The sequence below is a fragment of the Terrapene carolina genome, unplaced genomic scaffold (genome assembly GCF_002925995.2).
Source record: "Terrapene carolina triunguis isolate 2854851 unplaced genomic scaffold, T_m_triunguis-2.0 Scaffold112, whole genome shotgun sequence".
Taxonomy (NCBI): Eukaryota; Metazoa; Chordata; order Testudines; family Emydidae; genus Terrapene; species Terrapene triunguis.
This window is the reverse complement of record NW_020664463.1, coordinates 7,937,865-7,953,236: the sequence shown is the minus strand read 5'-3', so window position 1 is coordinate 7,953,236 and position 15,372 is coordinate 7,937,865. Positions and strand designations below refer to the sequence as shown.

The window sequence follows — 15,372 nt, the reverse complement described above, 5'->3', positions numbered from 1 at the left end:
TGGGTTTCAGCCTGCACAGCTGTTTTTAGTGCTGTAGCCAAAGCCCTGAGAGCCCAGAAATGTAGACCCAGACTGAGACTTGCTGCTGAGTGTGGGGGTTATGTTGTTTTTTGCTGTATAGACATACCTTTATTCTCCTCTCAGTAAGACTCCACTTGTTCTGGGACAGCTTAACTGTACAGCAGACCGGCTAAGCAGATCCAAGGAGAATGGTCCCCAAAGACTGAAGCCTTTCAGCAGATATCCAGAACCTTGGGAAAACTCACAATAGAACTGTTTGCAACTAAATGCACTGTCAAGTGCTTTCTTTCTTGTCAGCCAACCAAGCCCAGCAATGTTGGTCCAGAATACATTTGTTATTTCATTAAACTTGTCCTGGTGTATGTATTTCCCCCTCTTGGTCATCATGGGACACTTTAAAAAGAAAAAAAAAAAGATTTAAAAAAAATCATGATGGTTCTGGATTAGCTAGCTTGTGGAAGCTTGGTATGCCTACCTGCTGATGCTCTCCTGAAGGATAAAATTCCTTTGGTGTTATGCCATAAAGCAGGAGACACCTACGTGCATCTGGCTGACTTTGCCTGTGACAGATGAACAAAATGTTTTAACTAATGTAAAAACTACAAAGGATGCCTTACTTGAAAATGTTAGTCAGTAGCATTATTTTACAGTTGATTGCCTATCTGAGCATAAAGTTAACTGTAAATTAGGCAGTGAGATGACACAGTGATGGTCTTATTAAAAATGCAAATATAGAAGCTATGTTTCAACTTAATCTTTTAAGGGGTTCATTAATTGTTTTCAGGCTGTAAACAAAGTTATTTTATGGCCTTCCCGCCCAACTCCAAAGGTGTGCAAATTTGCAAGCCAAAAATGATGATTGTGTGGTAATTGTGTCCCCCTCCCATGTTGGAAGTATACACTACAATTAGACCCTTCTTTTTGTACTACAAGTTGATTTATGTCCTCTTTAAAAAAAAAAAAAAAAAACAAACAAACAAAAAACCCCAAACCAAAGTTTGTGGTAGAATCCAGTTGATAGGAAAAAGGACCATTTTGACATAGAGCTACTTAACAGTTCAACTACTTTAAGTCTTAAACAATGTCTAAATATTGTCATTTTCTTAGTATGAATGCAGGATAGAAGCTGATTTATGATCCTACGCTGGGCTCTCTGATTGTGAATTAAGTTGTCTCCCTCCTGGAGCATGGCCAGTAGGAAGCCTTCCAGACACTGACTGTTTTTAATTTTAAAATATGACTTAAGCTGAATAGAGCACTAAATGAATTTTCTCACGGCTGAACTGAATAAGGTGACTGCTGCTTAGTTGTATCTATCAAAAACACTTCTAGACTATCATCTTATTGTTTTAACCATACACTGTTGTATTTTGCCTATATACTTTTTAGACCAGGGTCCTGGATGATGCTGTGTGGCAGAATTCTAACAGATTACTGAATTTCTGTACAAATCCTTCCGAGTGTTGAAATCTTTAGAGATGATTTTTTGTAATACTTCTTTAAAGTCAATGTTTCATTAAAACACAGTAAGCTAAGTAAAGTAAAACTATATACTGAAGGTGACTGAAGAAAAGGCAGCAATATCTAATGCCACCTCTAAGACACAGGTTAGGGAGAGAATTCCAAAACCCAGTACACAGAGAGATTTCAGTAGGAGGCCATAGAGGCTGTGTGATTTGTGGAAATAGTTACACACTTCCATATGCAATATTCTGTTAGCCAGACTTAGTACTATCAAATGATTTGGGGCTCCTCCTTAGCTGTTCTTGTGACATTGTCAAGTGTATCCATGTTGCATATGTAGAACCTGAAATTTCTCACACATTAAAGGGTAGACGTATGTGCAAATGCCTGATTTTTAATTCATAAGTTTTGCCAGCACATTTGAGGAGGTCTGCTTAGAAAGTGGCTTAGTGTCACTGACTCTTTATTCGAGGAGTATTGAGTAAAGCAGGACTTTGAATAACTTTCCCATTCAACTCTAGGACAGTGTGCTGCAACCCAAATTTTGAAATAATGTTCCTTATCTACAGGTAACCAAAGTAAGTGTCTGTGGTTAAATGAAAGGTAAAATAAGGCCTCAAGTTAATTTTGAATTTAAGGTTCTTTATTTTATTTTCACCTTTAAAAGATTCTTGAACTGAGTCTTGATACAATGTGCCCAATTATCAGCCAGTAGGTGCATTAAAGAGCATTTACAGCAGAACCAAAACCAGTAGAATGCAAATATTCTCTGAACCGTTTAAGATTTGATCTGCAAAACAAAGGATTCAATACTGTAAGCTGAAATGCCATACTTAAGTCTCCCCCTAGTGTACAGGTTTTGTAATACACACTATGTAAAATTATCCTGTTTTGCAATACCTGCAGTAGGCACAGTAGAATGAATTTCAGCCTTAATAATAATAATAATAATGGAGATATCCCATCTCCTAGAACTGGAAGGGACCTTGAAAGGTCATCAAGTCCAGCCCCCTGCCTTCACTAGCAGGACCAAGTACTGATTTTGCCCCAGATCCCCAAGTGGCCCCCTCAAGGATTGAACTCACAACCCTGGGTTTAGCAGGCCAATGCTCAAACCACTGAGCTATCCCTCCCCCCCCGGGATTAACTGTGAATCTCTTTACTTTCTTTGAGGTTAAGGTCCTTAATATTGTTTGAATATCGCTTTTTATGGGTTAATTTCTGTGCATTTATTTTAACAGTAGCTTAAAAGAAAGTGGGTGGAATCTTTTTGTGGAAGTTTCAGTGTTCTGTTACACCTTGCATTTAGCACTTTTCATCTGAGACTCTTAGACCATTCTACAAATGTTAATGACTTCCTCTGTGAGGAATATGGTATTCCTTACGTTTTACTGATGGGGGAAACTGAGGCACTGAGTGATCATCTTGCTTAGGCTCATGGGTGCAGTTTGTGGGAAAACGGCATGTAGAGCTCTTGATGCCAATCTTGTACTCTAACCATGAGACTTTGGCCCTTTGCAGCAAACTGTAATACATTTTTTTGCTCTGTTGGTTAATGGAGACTTAATACTGCAGTATGTATGTTTTAAAATTGCATATCCAGTTACAGCACCACTGTATCTTATCTAGATACAGGTTATTTCCCTTGATACAGGTTATTATGGATTCATATTGTGCCATTATTCTGACTATCTTTCAGAGTTGTAAGTCAGATATTAACATTTGACCGAGTTTTGCAGCAGAACAGTACTAATTCTCACTAATTAATGAGATTGTTCACTTTTTAAAAAATTAGAAATCAAACAAACATTTAAAAAAACAGGGTATTGCACGACACAATATACTATGTTCACTTTATTTTGACCATTACAGTTTATTTTGTATTTCGAATAGTTCATGGTGTACTAGTAAATGTACTTAAGTATGCTGAAACATTACTAGAGCACTCTGCTGTGAAAACCCTGAGAGATAGGGAGAAATGGCCAATGCTTGTGTGAATTGGTAAAGTACAGACTGGCTAGGATTTTATTCTAGTTAACGATCCTCTCATAGAAGTATGCAGGGACTGAAGCTGTTTTGATGTATTGTAAATGCACATTTGTTTGAAGGAACTATTTGCTTTTAGATATAGATCTCTTTAAATGGCGTATCCTTCACACTTTCTCTATAGCTAAATCTACTCAAACATATACACTACTATATTTGAATAAAACTGTGTAATTAAGCAGTTACTATTTTTAAGGGGCCCAGTCTACTCCTATTGGTATCAATGGGAGGGCTTTTAGCTGTTGCCCTTTTCAGCTGTTGTGTGTGGAGGAACTTACAGTGTGCATGTTGCCCTTTATTTGCGGCTTGCAATTTAGGATGTAAGGGTCTGTAGCTGATGATAAAGAACTTCTTTCAGCTCCAGTGGTGGTAGTCTTTGTTTTTACCTGTAGGGCTCAATTTCAGGACCCACTTCTGCAGGTGTGTGGCTTATTACTCTGGTAAAGCAGTATTTTATGTCCACTTTGTACATGTGAAATTCATAAAGAACAATGCAGTGGAGAATTGGGCCTCACTTTCTTGTGTAGCAAATGAAAATGTGTATCTTAAAAAAACCACACTAACCTGGCAACTTCCAAAAATGAAAAGGTTTCCAAAACCAATGAAGATTGCTGAGTGACAATGTATGTGCTTGTTGTTATATTTATAGAACCCAAACACCTAAAAGCACAGAAATTAATAATTAAATAAATCGACACTGTTTATTTAAAAAAAAGCATACTTCATCACAACACCCAATATACATGTTCTTACTAAAGTGCAACATTAATAAGAACCTGCAGTGTTCAGATGAAAACAAACACTATGCAAATGAGTACATAAATCATGTTAATTTGGTCTTATAGCCACATATGTTTCTTTTCAGGGTGTCGATGATGCCTTCTACACGTTAGTTCGAGAAATCCGAAAACATAAAGAGAAGATGAGCAAAGATGGTAAAAAGAAGAAAAAGAAGACAAAGACAAAGTGTATAATTATGTAAATACAATTTATCCTTTATTCTTAAGGCATACTTAAGAAAGTGATTTTTGTACATTACACTAAATTATTAGCATTTGATTTAGCATTACTTAATTTTCTTTCTGCTTCATGAACCTGAATGCTTGTTTTAAATGACAGTGGAAGCTTTATTCCTCTTAAGTGCCAGTATTCCTTGAGTGTTGGTTCTTGAACTAGCAATGCCCGTGGAAGGAAAAAAAACAAAAACAAAAACCCTGAGAATTTTCTTAGGATTTTTTGGTGCATGCAAAGCTGCTAACTTCCTATTTTTCTTACCAATTGTGAACTTTAGTTCTGTGTGCAAACAAAATAATGAAAGTGCTCCACAGGCTCTTATATCGTTACTGTGGTTTTTTATCTGGTTGAATAAAAGGACTAGTTAGCATAAGAAATTTTTATTTCCGACTTGTTTTCTTTTATTCTAGACTGACTGCAATATTGAGAGACCAGAAGCCTTTATAGTCTTCCTATAGATTCTGCTTCTAGGCATCTAGTCTTGTAGCATTTCAGATCAACTTCAATGAATGTAAAGATATAACTTTCACAAAGTTTTTCACTGCAATTTGTCATCGTCACTCCTTAAATACTATATTTTTTCTATAAAAAAAGAAAAATTAAAAAAAGACAATAGTGCACATCTGGCAATGGAAAAAGTAAAAGTTCTAATTAAATTGATTTGCTATTGTAATGCTTTGCTTAAGACTTTCACTAACTTTTTGTGTCAGGAGACCCAGGGTTAAATCCTGGCTCCACTGAAGTAACTGGCAAACTTCAAAGTAGCTTCAGTAGGGTCAAGATTTCACCCTCAGCGTCACTACTAAGAAATACTGGAAAGCCTTAACAAATGAGTAATTCAGACACTTACAAAAGTTAATTCATATGTTGATTCAGAGTTTAATCCTAAAAATGAGGTCAGGATCTTTACCTTTATAGATGTCAGAACCATTTTTTCAAGAGTGGCATTAAATATTTCCAAATGCCCATTTTGTGTATAATAGGGGAGGCATTTTAAAGTCCAGTAACCTCTTTAGATTCAGTAATGGCACTTGAATTCAGCTGCTTCATACAGATTAGTTGGAAATCCACTATGCCATAAATATAGGGATGATGGAGAATTTGCACAAACATTCAGTAGGCATAGCTGATATTATGGTTTCCAGAGCTAATGTTGTTTTGTGTTCTGCTGTGATTCTTGTGAAATACTAATTTTGTTTCACAGATTATATGGTTGTTTAGTGGAATAAAATGTCAAGATTGTTACACATCGAAACCAGGTTTTCAGTGTTGTTGTTCCCAGAGTGATTTTTTCTTGTGATTTTTCTGATTGGAGTTAATCCATTATTTTGAAGAAGCTTTCATTTGCAGTATAGCAATAGTTTGGTTAATCTGCATCAAAGTGAGAGCCAGCTATCTCGTGTTGCCAACTCTTGTGATTTTCATCGTGAATTTAGTAAATTTGATGTTTTTCTTAAGGCCCCCACTCCTGGAGTTGAGTTGAGTTTACATGAGAATCTCAGCTTGCTTTTCTAATGTTTCTAACCCTCATAGTTGCAGGGAAGAGCTTGAAAATGTGACTCAACTGTATGCTAAATGATTGAACAGCAGAAGGCAAATAATACACAACGTGTATTGGTCTTTAAAACCTTGTGATTTGTTGGGGGCATGATTCGTGAATTTTCAGTGGTCATGATAGGCAAAACTGCTATTCTCAAGTTATCCTGAAACTTTTAAACAGAGTTTGCACACTTAGTTTTTCACAGAATAGGATTTTCATGTAGCAGCGTAACTTAAAACGCATGTACAATATCAAAGGTACAACTACATGTGCAAGATGACCTCTTATTTCTACACGGGGAGCAGTAGTAGCCATATTTGAAGGAGAGCTGCAACGGTGGCTAGGGGTGTAGTAAACATACTACCTGTATTTCTGCATGACCCTTACATTTTGTGTGGCTGGGAAAGCATTTCTGAAATTTTTAAAAAATTCTTTCCCAAGCTGCAGGGTATACTTCATACATTTGGCCAAAAAGAAAAAAAAATACTGAAAGATGGTGGTGGGAGAACATAATGTTACATCCTAATTTAGGACCAATAGGAAGCGGGAACAAATCCCGGTAGATGTTGTAAACATCTAATGTTTTATTTGCAACTTCTAAGTTTAAAACATCTTGAGGTTGAGATTTTGTTTGTTAATTGCATATTTTTAGACACTACTATCAACGTATTGGAAGAATGTAGCAGAAGTGGATAGTGTAACTTGAACAAACAAGAAATAAAATCTTAAGACTTATGACTTTTTGTAACTGAGTCACACTGCATGCAAATTTAGGGCTCGTTTAGACACAGTTTTTATCAATTTAACCAAATTGGTAGAAAAACTGATTTAGCTAAAATTGGTGCAGCTTTCAAATGTGGATGCAATTATCAGTATAAAAGTATTTATACCAAGATAGCTTATTTTAATAAATTTAATCTAAACTACCAATTCATTTGAATAGATATTAAAACTGTTTAGACCAGCCTTTATGATCTAACTTTCACAAAATACGCTCATCCTTGCCACTGTTGTGCAGTTTTGTCTTAATATTTGTAGAGACTTGGTGAGGCATGTTGAATTGCAGCTTGCACAAGTTGATCTAATAATTATTCTGCCTTTCCCTATTTGAAATGCTTTCCAAGAACATATCCAGATTGCTATCTTTTTCTGATAGAAACTATTAAATGAACATGTGAAGTCACTTACTACATTAATACATTAGATTTCCAATGCCCGATAGTAGCTTTATGTAACTTTTGGTAAACACCTTTAAAAAAAAAAAAAAAAAAAGTCATCAGTTAACTTAAAACTGAAATTTTATTCTTTCGATTCTTTTAACCTATACAGTTGTCCTAAAATCTTGGTTGGCTGAGATTATGTAAAAAAAAATTCACCATATAAAATGCTATTACTGTAATAGTTCCTACATAAACTTCCATTCTTTTGTCAGTACTATCAAGCAATACAACTATTTCCTTCTAAGGCCATCAAGATGTGGCTCTTTTTGTAAAGTCTACATAAAGCTACATAGGCAGTAATCTTTCCTAACATTTCTTAATAATTCCACTGTCTTGTGTTTTCATGTTGAAAATACTTCTGCTTTTTCCTCTTGAGTGCCAACTTCTTACTAGAACAATTTCTTAATGTAATATGTTTACCTGGAATGTATTTTAACTATTTTTGTATAGTGTAAACTGAAACATGCACATTTTGTACATTGTGCTTTTTTTGATGTGGAATATATGCAGTGTGATCCAGTTTTCCCATCATTTGGTTGCGTGACCTATGAATATTGGTCATACCAGACATTAAATTAAAAGAATGACCACTGTTTAAACTTTTTAATGTTTTATAGGAGCATGTGCTGTGAGGTGATCTGAAATTTGTCATTTTTTGTCAAATTGTACTGCTCCTATTTATTGTAATGTAATAAAAATAGTTATTGTGAACTTTTGTTGATATTTAATTTGTTGCTCCTTCCAATAAATGTAATGCTAATCTTTATAATTAGTTAAGTACCCCATGAACTTCATTTATTTGGCAGCCCCTCTTAATTTCTCTTGCTGTTTTGATTACCAACCACACTGCAGTCATCTTTGCCCATCAACTTTTGTGCAAACCCCCTACCCCCCTATTTACGGTCATATACTCCCTCTTTTTACAGGAGGACTCTTTCCTTTGTGAAAGCTGTAATGAATAAATTTGGGCAAAACGTTCTAGGACACTGGTCCAGGTCTTTGTTGTTCATGTATTACTATAACATCCTATTTTCAGTTGCTTGTAACTTTGCCAAACTTGAATAGTTTGGGCTGAAATTTTCCATGCTGGGTGCCTGCTGCTGCTTATTAACTGTAGCCAAAATGGTTCAGGTGTTTTGAGAATGAAGCTAGGGAAAAATACATTGTTTTGCCCAAGTTTAAAAATTTCTGGCAACCTTTTCTCTGAACAGTATTAGTGACCCTGTGCTTTGGAGCAGGGACTAGAAATTTGGCTGAGGTGGTCTCTGCCAGAGGTGCTCGTTTTGCTACTATCTCTATGAAAATCTGCCCAAACGTGGCCAGATTCTAAGCCTTTGGGAAAAAATTACAATTCACACATGCACAGACTTGCTAGAGCTTTGTGGCTATATTCCCTGAAGATTTTCTGTCCACACTTGGTGTGCTCCAACCTGTGGCTGGGCAGGACTTTCCCTGCAATTGGATTTCTGGGCTGTTGCTAGCTTGGCACCAGAACTGAGAGCATGAAGCCCCTTTTCTGTGCTCTCAATGTTGCCTGGTCACTGAGGAGGGAGTTGCCTGATTCAAATGCAGAGGAGACCAGAGTCAGATCTGGGAGGGGCAGAGTACCTTTGGACTGGGAGTGCAGGAGGGAAGATGAGACAGGGAATTGGAGGGGATGGTGAGGGGGAAAGACTGGGCCTGGTTGGACAAGGAGACTGGCGTTGGGGAGTGAAATGAGGAGTAGGAGGCCTGGAAATGAAATTTCACCCCCCCAGAGATGTTCCAAGATGATGTTCTTCTTTCACAGACTGGACTCCTTCCTAGTCTGCATCCAGCAATCACTCGCCCCCCCCCCCCATTAAATCAATGAGTTAACTGCAATTAATCAACAGCTTTTTTCATTATATATATTAGCTATCTGATCTGCATTGTTTTAAATTCATCTGTTCAGTGAAGAAAACGAAGTGAAGAACCAAATTAGGTTAACTTTCTGTCAGAGCATTTTTGCGCATCAAGCTTCAGTTCAGGATAGATCAGAATGGCGGACAAAACCTCTAAGCTATGAGTATAAGATCATATCTGTATGCCACAGAACTTTATATTCAAATAATTAAAATAGCCACTTGAAATGTAGTAATGTAGCCACTGACATGGTGATCAAGTATGTCCTTTGATTTGGAAATATTTAAGTCTCATTGCCTTTAACATAACCATTCTTCTTTATTCATTCATCCTAGCCACTAACCTGCATTGTTACAAGCGCAGGGTCAACAATATTGCACATCACTTATTCTTATTGTCATCCTCATAGTAGCGCTGTTTCATAGCCCTGTACTTTCTGAGATAATACAAGGCCTCTAGCTCTTTTATAACAAATTCTCCACGACTAATTAGTTGCTTAATTTTTTCTGGATCTTTCACATCCTTATTTTTTAGGAAAGCTGCCTTCAAACGGCTTCTAAAGTAGTCTGCTCCTTTGGGATATTCCCTTCCAAGGTACAGCAGCTTTAAAAACAAAAACATATTTTAGAACTTAGCAATATGTGGCAAAAATGTTTTTATCTAGTTAAGCAAAAGTGCTAATTGCATTCAAGACACTTACATTTTTGTAAAGATTCAGCACTTCACCTCTTAAAGGATTGGCCATTTTTCATATTTCACTGAACATAGCCACTTAATTCTTGTGATTATTTACCTGAAGAATAATTAGTTTGATATTAGCCACATACTGAACTAACAAGTGACTGCACTTTAACCATTTATGGTATGATATTACTTACACTAATGCCCAAAATACCTGTTGAATTAGTTTTCCTTAACTTTTGCTTTCCTGAATTAGTAGAAGTACACTTACAATTTAATGAAGACAGATCTTATTTTAAGCAAAGTTGCAATCAATTCTGAAAATAAATAATAATTCAATGTATATTTCCTAGTTCCAGAATGTGAGCTTGCTAGCTTCCAACATTTAGCCTTTTTTATAATTCCCTATGTTAATATCTAGTTTATATTGCAAGTAGGCAATGTACCCTCGGCCTCAATTAGATTGTTAATCTTTCAAGTACCTTGGCCCTGACAATTCTGAGATGAAGCAAAACTGGCTTGTTTTGCATCTGGAAGTAAGGTATTGTTACTATCAAAACCAAGCAATTGAGATTCAAAAGTGGAAACAACTGAAATAGAAGTCACTATGGAAAAGTTCTTCTAAGTTCTTTTATACTCTGTTTTTCCTTAGTTTCTAGTCACAGCTGATCTGGTATTTGTGATTAGAAAGTAGCTGAACATGAGGTCAGCAAGCTTTATGTTCTGAGTTTAACTCTTGTAACAAGACTGCACTTGAATCCTAGAAAGATTTGTATGAAGAGTAGAGACCCAAGGAAAGGACAGATTTCAAGCAGTCATTTTGCAGCACTCTCATTACTAAATGTTTTCAGCAACTACTGAGCTGTATGGGGGCAGATCCAACACAGCCACCTTATGAGTATTCAAGAAATAAATGATTGCAGGATTCATTTTCCTATGCTTGACTTTATCCTCACACACAGACTGTCTCATCAAATATTATCACTCCATGTATTAGTTATAAGCCTATTTTATTATGAAGTGGAAGCTGGAGGATTTACCTTGTTGGGCTCAAAGTCTGTACAATTACTTTCAACCCAAAGATTCTGGAAAGTTCAGTAAAATGCCTGGGGCTCCTAGGTGCTACAATACTACTAATGAAGGAATTATTTTCAAAGATAAATTTCAGAAGTTTCAAGTAATGCTTCTTTTAAAAAGTTAGTCCTCTGAGCATAAGTGCCTTTCACATGTTGAAGAATAAAAGATATTTGAAAAATATCATACTGTGTACAGTACATTTTCTCATTCTGTTTTTTTCCTCTGAGATGTGGATGTTGAGCTACATGCTGAAACCCAAGCTCCATATTTGGCTTGAAAGAATATTCAGACTCAACATCCCTTCCCACCAAGCAGGGCTTGAGAGAACTGCAGTGTGGGGTTCAGACTTAATTCAGATCCCATAACAATGTTGCTAAAGCATTTAAAAAAAAGAGTCAGATCATTCAGAATATTTCTAATGTAATAAACAGGAAAAAAATGTGAGAATTGAATCAGTGTACATCCTAAAAGCACTAAGTTGCCTAAACTACTTGTTTTATATCATCTTTAAATTCCAAATCCTAGCACTATAAAGTTATTTATTAAATGTTGCTTCTAAACTCTGGCTGTAACCTGACTGACAAGGCCATCGCAACTAAAGAGAAGCATCAGTGTTGACTCCTTCAGGTGTTATCAGTGTTAAAACGTGGCAGCAGAATGACATTACTATAAAGGAAGTGTTTTCACTGCTTAACGCAGGGGGGAACAAGCTTTTTGGCCCGAAGGCCACATCTGGGTGGGGAAATTGTATGCAGAACTATGAATGCAGGGCTGGGGTAGGGGTTGAGGTGTGGGAGGGGGTGCGTTGTGCAGGAAGGGGCTCAGGGCAAGGGATTGGGGTGCAGGAGGGGTGCATCAGGGGTTTGGGGTGCAGAAGGCAGTGCTGAGTGCAGGCAGGGGCTCAGGGGGTTGGGTTGCAGAAGGGGTGTGGCAGGGGGCTCATAGTAATCTTTCAAAGTCAATGATCCATTGTAAACTTTTGAAAGAACAACCATAAAATATTGTTCAGAATTACGAACATTTCAGAGTTACAAACAAGGTGTTCGTAACTGAGGTTCTACTGTACCCTTAGTAACTTGGCACTATGTGAATGTAGACAGTGTTGTGACCATGAGTAGGCCTCACTGATGTTAAGGACTGAACTGACTAAATGGGGCAATTAATGTACTAGGTCTACCTTGAACTCCTGAACTTCTTTAAAAAGATAGTGAGTAGAAGGAGGTACCATTTTAATAGCATCACTGCTTTAATGCAGAAAGTCAAGGTGGGAGGCCTTCCCCTAGATAAACTATTTCACATGACATAGAAAAAAAAAAAATCCTAACTAGCACTATTTGGTCCCTGTGATGGCAGTCTCTGCAGAGGGGCTAACTGACAGGGAGAATGAATTACCCTCTTCTCAACTGAGCTAGTGCCTCCATGATGAAGTTGAAGCCCATTGGTGGGGTGTTTGCACTGCTGCTGCCTCTACCTTTTCTGTGGAGAGAGGACTTCAGTCTCCTCAGCTGTCAGGCACCTTTCACAAGCAATCTAATCACCATAAAAAAACAAATATTAACACTGGAGAGTGGGCAGGGGATAATATGTTGACAATTTTTATACTTAAAGTATGATATAACAAGTGGAGTGTGTGTGTGTGAAATATAAACCCACATACTTCAAGGAACCCCGGCGGTTCCACCAATACAAGGGATGACGATACCCCAGTGAGCCCATTCTGAGTCTCAGCTCAATCCTTTGTTTTTACTGAGGAGGTAGATAAGCAGAGTTTACGTGACTTACTCTGAGGGCCACTTTTGTTTGAAAAGGGAGTCTCCGCCTATTCCATTGCCCTGCTGGCTCATAAGAAAAACATGCATAGGCAGAATTGATAAACACACATTAAAAAAATATTTTGAGCCTTTAGCAGATCACATTTTCCAGCTTTTCTTCACAAACAAGGGCTAGATAGAAACGTCTCTTCTCTCCCCCCCACCCAAACAAAACTGAGATTCTCACATAATCACATGGTTTCAGGAGCTGGAGCTTTAAGGCATCCCTAAAAGTGTTTGAGACTGAAAATAAAATCACAAGAGTTGGCAACACCATGGATATCTGTGATGAGAGCCTTGGGGCTGGCTATAAACTCCTGGATTGGATTATCAGCATGGGGGTGGGGGCAGCACAGGGCTGTGTGTGGGTTTGGATTGCTACCCCAATATCAGCAGCAATACAGTCATTTAAAGGTATGTCTACACGGCACACTGAGCCCAGGATTCACTCAGGTTTGAGCCTACACCCTGCTTCTTTCAATGTGCAAGTCAGTCTGATTTGGGTCAGCAAGTACTCAGGACCCAGCCCTAAGATCCCATTCAGGGGGAGTGGACTCAAAGCCCAAGTCCTACCCAGCCTCCGGTCCAAGCCCTGTAAATTTGCAGTGTGGACGCAGGTCAAGCTGCAGATCCAAGTCAGAAGGTCTGTGCAGGGCAGTATGGACGTGTTAGCTGGGGTAGGGGACCCAGGTCGAGCAACTGTAAGGCCAGGTTTACAGTGCAGTGGGGACGCCCAAGCGCTGGCTCGGAACCAGCCCAGACCCCACAGAAAGAGCCGGGTTCACAGTGCAGCGCAGACATTGCCCGGGAGCCCCCCACTCCCTTGCCTGGCCTAGGGGGCCCCTGGGGATTACGGGGCGCTGCTCTCAGTGCAGCGTCCACAAGCCCCCTCCCAAGCGTGGGGCAGGGCGCTGCTCCCCTGGCTGCCCTCCCCGGGGTGGTGCGGGGTTAAGGCACCTGGGGGCTGGGACTCAGTCTTGGCGTCAGGGCAGCGCCCATCCCCGCAGCACGGCCTCCGCCCGGGTCTCGGAGGGGGAAGGGGGGGGTCTGTACCTCACCACTTGCCCTGCCGCAAAGCCAGCCGCACACGCTTTACGGCACCTTCTGCCGGCCGTAAAGCGCCACCGATCCCGCCCCAGCTTAGCAACCCCTCCCGCAGAGTGAGAAAGTCACGAGCGAGCCACCTCCCCGGGGCGGCCGCCTGAGTTAAGCGTGTGGAAGTCTACTGCGGCTGCGCGAGGGTGGGGGGGCGGGGAGAGGGTTGCTAGGGAGTCCGGAGCGGCTGCGGGAGAGCTCCACGTGGGTGGGACCAGTCGTCTAGGTAACGAAGGGGAGGGAGTGGTAAACAGCGCCTCGCGCCGGGCTGGGGGGGATGCGTCGAGATGGTGAGAGCGGGGCGGGGGGGCGACCCCAGGGAGGGCCCGGCCCTGGGGTTGTTTGGGGGGTGGGGGGGACTGGGGTTCGGCGTCCCCCGGCTCAGCTCCCCGTTCCCATCCGCTCCGAGCCCCCTCCCCGCCCGCTCGCCTCTGAGCCTTTAGCATCGCGGCTTCCGCCTCTCACCCAGCCCGGCGGGCCCCGGCGCCTGCCCCTGCCAGTTGCACACAGGAGATGAACCGTGACAAGGGAGGCGAGCTGGTTTGCTTTAGTCTCTTCCAGGGGCGCTGGAACAATTTGTGCCGTGGGGGTGCTGAGAGCCATTGAACCAAACTGGAAACCCCTGTATAGAATGGAAACCCCTTCAAGCCACCCACAGCACCCCTAGTTCCAGCACCTACTATCCCTTTCCATTACGTTGAGGGTAAGGGTTACTGGGACAGTCGGAGGGTTAAACAAAAACAATCAGGTAAACAGGAGGGAGGTGAGTGCCAGTAATCACGGAACAGGTAGAAGGCACTAGGCAGAGAGGCCATTCAAATGTCTCCCACAAGAGGGCATTTCAGCCTTCTGCAGCCCCAGCCAGTTCTGCTGGGACTGCCAACAAAAGTGCCCATCTAGTACTGATTATGGTGGTGGTTTTTTGCAATGTGGACCTTTATCCCCTAGGAACTGGACTGAGACCACCAAAGCATTTCACACAGGCCACTAAATTGGAAATCCTACTCAGTTATTGCCAATCTGGGCTTGACTTAAAAAGGTAATCTGGAGGAGACAGGCACTTTGGGCCAGATCCTCAAAAGTATTTAGGCTCCCCAAATCAATGGAAGTTAGGAGCTTAAGTATCATTGAGGATCTGAGCCTTTATTCCTCCCTGATGAATCCATTTTTTTATGTTGTAGGAAATCCCTGGGATATTTTAGCATGAAACTCAGCTTTCATTCCCCTAAACTTCACCTTCACAGTTTACCAAAACCATTCCACCACAATAGACAGCTTCTTCCACTCCCCTAGAGGAACCCTTTATTCCTTCCCCAGGTATCCATTTCTGCCCATCTTTACCTCCATGTTCTCTTGCTTCTCCACTCCACTGGCTGCCTCTACATTCCACTTCAATATTCTCTGTAAATTTTCAAAATAATGTATTAAAAATTTAGCCAATCAATGTCCATACATATTAACTAACTATCTCCTACACATTGCACTGAAAAAGTAACCATTTGGTACATGATACAGTGTC

General features: G+C 40.1%; 2 protein-coding genes across 5 annotated transcripts in view; one reads left to right on the top strand and one right to left on the bottom strand.

The window, feature by feature from the left end:
- KRAS (KRAS proto-oncogene, GTPase) overlaps positions 1-6,542 on the top strand; it is a 42,378-nt gene extending 35,836 nt beyond the window's left edge. Inside the window, exon 5 of the mRNA XM_026652240.2 lies at positions 4,397-6,542. Within this exon, the coding sequence (XP_026508025.1) occupies positions 4,397-4,513 (117 nt within the window). The 3' untranslated portion in view covers positions 4,514-6,542. The remainder of the gene's footprint in view (positions 1-4,396) is intronic.
- A 2,663-nt stretch (positions 6,543-9,205) lies between these two features.
- ETFRF1 (electron transfer flavoprotein regulatory factor 1) lies at positions 9,206-13,915 on the bottom strand. 4 transcript variants are annotated; one of them, XM_024196309.3, is made up of 4 exons: positions 13,716-13,786; positions 12,340-12,477; positions 9,890-9,982; positions 9,206-9,792 (listed from the first exon to the last, which is right to left on the bottom strand). In XM_024196309.3, the coding sequence occupies exons 3-4, from the start codon at positions 9,932-9,934 to the stop codon at positions 9,571-9,573; spliced, it is 267 nt and encodes an 88-aa protein (XP_024052077.1). In that variant the 5' UTR covers positions 9,935-9,982; positions 12,340-12,477; positions 13,716-13,786; the 3' UTR covers positions 9,206-9,570. The 4 variants fall into 4 exon arrangements, with proteins under 4 accessions (XP_024052077.1, XP_024052078.1, XP_024052079.1 ...); XM_024196310.3 differs by lacking the exons at positions 12,340-12,477; positions 13,716-13,786 and adding an exon at positions 13,812-13,915; XM_024196311.3 differs by lacking the exon at positions 12,340-12,477 and having other exon boundaries at positions 13,716-13,781.
- Positions 13,916-15,372: the final 1,457 nt, after the last annotated feature.